Source organism: Carlito syrichta, unplaced genomic scaffold (genome assembly GCF_000164805.1).
Source record: "Carlito syrichta isolate Samal-C Ts95f unplaced genomic scaffold, Tarsius_syrichta-2.0.1 Scaffold123281, whole genome shotgun sequence".
NCBI lineage: Eukaryota > Metazoa > Chordata > Mammalia > Primates > Tarsiidae > Carlito > Carlito syrichta.
This window is the reverse complement of record NW_007067377.1, coordinates 32,505-36,525: the sequence shown is the minus strand read 5'-3', so window position 1 is coordinate 36,525 and position 4,021 is coordinate 32,505. Positions and strand designations below refer to the sequence as shown.

The window sequence follows — 4,021 nt, the reverse complement described above, 5'->3', positions numbered from 1 at the left end:
CCCTCCCCTCCCCCCCAGAGCTGCATCGACTGGAACCGCGAGGTGCTGAAGCGGGAGCTGGGCCTGGCCGAGCGTGACATCATCGACATCCCACAGCTCTTCAGGCTGGTGGGGAACAAGAACGTCAGGGGGTCCCTCAAGGCTGAGGCCTTTTTCCCAAACATGGTAAGGAGGTAGCGGCCGGCTCACTCCGGGAACAGCCTTAACCCCCCCCAGTGCCACACGGAGGCAGTTGGGTCGGCCAGGCCAGCGGGCACTCAGGGTGGCGCGGGGGGCTTGGCTGCTCCCGTCACCTGCTTGGGGCTCTGTCGTGAGCGGGGCGAGTCGGACACAACCAGGGCCACGCACGCATGTGTCTTTCCGAAAGGTCAGACTTCCGCTGATGGCATTTCCGTCCAAGGGCCGTGGGTTACATGGAGTCCCTGGGGAGGCACCCAGTCCTTTGGGACAGAGCTGCGGGCACACGGGCCCAGCTGCTCCACCAGTCAGTCCCACTGCAAATCATGCATAGCAATTTACTTGATCATATAAATGTTACAGATTGGCCGGGCTCGGTGACTCAGCCTGTAATCCCAACACTTTGGGAGGCCCAGGCCAGTGGATTGCCTGAGCCCGTGGGTTCGAGACCAGCCTGGACAACTTGGCCAGACCTCGTCTCTACAATAAAATTTTTTAAAAAGCCGGGCATGGTAGCACGCACCTGTAGTTCTGGCTATTTGAAAGGCTGAGGCGGAAGGATCGCTGGAGCCCAGCAGGTTGACGCTGGGGTGGCCATGAGCGTGCGTGCCACTGCACTCCAACCTGGGTGAAGGAGTGAGACTCCAACTCAAAAAAAAAAAAGTTACAGATTAAACATTCCGCATCTTAAAAATGGGAGATGGCCGGGTGTGGTGGCTCACACCTGTCATCCCAGCACTTTGGGAGGCCCAGGAGAGAGAGTGGCCTGAGTTCAGGGGTTCGAGACCAGCCTGAGCAACTTGGCAAGCCCTCATCTGTACAATAAATTAAAAAATTAGCCAGTGTGGTAGAGTGCGCCTGTGGTTCCAGTTACTTGGAAGGCTGAGGCTGAGGGATCGCCTGAGCCCAGCAGGTCAAGGCTGCGGTGGCTGTGAGCGTGCCACTGCCCTCTAGCCTGGGTGACAAAGTGAGACTCTAATTCAAAGAAAAAGAGAGAGGAAACATAGGAAACAGTTGACAGACAGTCCCAGGAGAGTGCTGTGGACGGGAGGGCGTCCTGGCTTGATCTCACAAGGCAGAGCCTTTGGCGGATGGACGCTGGTTGCTGATCACAGGAGCACGTGGGGTGTCTGTGGGACGGCCGTCTCATGCAGATGAAGGCCTCTCCTCTTACAGCTGCAGGGTCCTCCGGCGAGGACTGATGGCAGAAGAGTGTGCCTAGTTATGCCCTTGCCCGGCAAGGTGCAATCTCCATTGATTAGGGGGATGCCTGGGCCCCATGGGCCCAATGTCTTTTGAAATGTAAGACAGGGTCTTTTTCTAAGTTGGAGCTGCTGTGTCAAGGGTGCTTTCCACAAGCCTCTGTGGCCCCTTACAGCTTACAGGGCACTGGCTGGTAGGTATCGCATGACAATGCTGGGAGTCAGAGACCATCCTCACTCCTGCTGGGGCTCTGGCTGTGGCCCCTCTGCTCAACCCTCTAACCCCCCCCAAAGCCCTGCCACCTAGCAGCCTCCCTAAGAGGAGAGAGGGGGTCAAAAAAAATAAACCAGATGCCCTCAGGTCACATTAAGTGCCCTCAGACCGGGGGTCAGGAGGCCTCTGAGGAGGTGAGGCTACCCTGCCTGGGCTGTGGGATTCACTCTTCTAAAAGCTGGACTTGAGGGCGATTTCAACTTTATCCTGAACTTTTTTTTTGAGTCGGAGCCTCACTCCGTCGCCCAGACTGGAGTGCAGTGGCACGCTCCCGGCCACCGCAGCCTCGACCTGCTGGGCTCTGGCGATCCTTCTGCTCAGCCTTCCGCGTAGCTGGAACTACAGGCGTGCGCTACCACACCCGGCTAATTTTTTGATTTATTGTAGAGATGAAGTCTCGCCAAGTTGCCCAGGTGGGTCTCGAACCCGCGGGCTCAGTCTATCCACTCACCTCAGCTCCCAAAGCGCTGGGATTACAGGCTGAGCCACCGAGCCTGGCTTATCCTGAACTTTGAACCGTGATCCCCCAAGCACTGTCTTGACGTCACCAGGCCTCTGCCCTGTGACCCAGAGAACAACCGAGGGCCGGGCAGAAACTTTACCCAATTCTCCTGGGGCCCCTCAGCCTCCTCTCCTTGGGGGGCTGGGGTGGGATAGCAGTTCAGGAAGGAGCCAGCAGACCCTAATGTGGTGGTTTTCCAACTGGCTTCCCCAGGGTCCTGGGGTTCCAAATGCCTCAAATCCAGCGGTCCAGATTTCTTCTGTTTCTGCACTGAGGTGATGCAAAAGATGTGTTTAGACTCGAGAGTTCCTTGGCCAAAAGAAACAAAATTCCTCGGCCACAAGCATGGCGTTCCCTCCCCGGTTTAGCCAAGTCAAGGGCTGGGGCTGAGGCATCACAAAGGATAATTAGCCAGGCTCGGTGGCTCAGCCTGTAATCCCGCGCCTTTGGGAGGCCGAGGTGAGTGGATTGCCTGAGCCCACGGGTTCGAGACCCGCCTGGGCAACTTGGCGAGACCTCATCGCTACAATAAATAAATAAAAAAAAAGATTAGCCGTTAGGCGTGGTAGCGTGCGCCTGTAGTTCCAGCTACTTGGAAGGCTGAGGCGGAAGGATCGCCAGAGCCCAGCAGGCGAGGCTGCGGTGGCCAGAGCGGCCACTGCACTCCTGAACTCCAGCCTGGGCGACAGAGTGAGACTCCAACTCAAAACAAAACAAAACAAAACAAAAAACAAAGGATAATTAGCAATGTGGAGGACTGGCTTTGTGGCATCACACTGTGCATGGCTCTCCCAGGAGCTGATGGGGTGCTGGTTTGGGGAGTGAAACAGGCCAAGAAATGAACAGTGTGAGGCACCCAGCGCAGGCGGTGTCAGAGCCGTGACAGGGAATGAGATGCCCCTTCAAGGACGCGTGCCCTGCAAAGGGTGCCTGTGCACCTACTATGTGCCGGCACATGTGAGCACCTAGTCGGTGTGCTTATCTAGTTGCCATGACAATGTGTTTGGGCTCATTTTGTGGTGGAGACTCAGAGAGGTGAAGCACCTTGCCCAAGGTCACACAGCTACCGAGTGAGCAGCAGAGCTGGGGTTCAACCCGCCCTCGTCAATAGCCAGAGTCCTCATCTTTCTGCCTCCCGAGGCCAACTCCTGATCATTCACATAATTATCATTTACATGATGATCACACATGGAAAGTGCTACAACAGAGGTGACGTTTATTCATCCACTCAACAGACATTTATTAAGCGCCTTCTGTGGGCCAGACCTGGTGTTGGGGGCTACTGGAGCATAGAGCAGGAGGGACTGCCAGAGTTGAGGAATTCTTGGGCAGTTTCCCAGAGGGGTTGGCCTTTGAGGGGGGCCTTGAGTAACAGAGTTTACCAGGAGGAGGCCGGTGGAGGAGGAGGAGAGTGTTCCGAGCACAGACCCTGGAGTCTGAGAGGCTTGGGCGTCAGTCCTAGACTGATTCAGTTTCCTCATCCATCAAGTGGGGCCATTATTTCCGCAGGTCAGAGGCAGGAGGGGACACTGGGATGGCGACACAGGCTGCCGCCTCTGACCTGGGCCCTTGCTCTCCTGCAGGTGAACATGCTGGTGCTGGGGAAAAACCTGGGCATCCCCAAGCCCTACGGGCCTCTCGTGCACAAACGCTGCTGCCTGGAAGAGGCAGTGCGGTCCCTGTTGGAGCCGCTGGGCCTGCACTGCACCTTCATCGACGACTTCCACTCCTACCATGTCTGGCTTGGGGATGTGCACTGCGGCACCAACGTGCGCCGGAAGCCCTTCTCCTTCAAGTGGTGGCACATGGTGCCCTGAGCCCGCGCCCCTGGCGCCCTCGAGCGGGAGCCGCCTGGCCAGAGGTCAC

At 57.1% G+C, this 4,021-nt stretch overlaps 1 protein-coding gene across 1 annotated transcript in view; it reads left to right on the top strand.

The window, feature by feature from the left end:
• The window catches only part of PADI4 (peptidyl arginine deiminase 4), a 41,083-nt gene extending 37,111 nt beyond the window's left edge, over nt 1-3,972 (top strand). Inside the window, exons 15-16 of the mRNA XM_008048251.1 lie at nt 19-165; nt 3,739-3,972. Of these exons, the coding sequence (XP_008046442.1) occupies nt 19-165; nt 3,739-3,972 (381 nt within the window). The remainder of the gene's footprint in view (nt 1-18; nt 166-3,738) is intronic.
• Nucleotides 3,973-4,021: the final 49 nt, after the last annotated feature.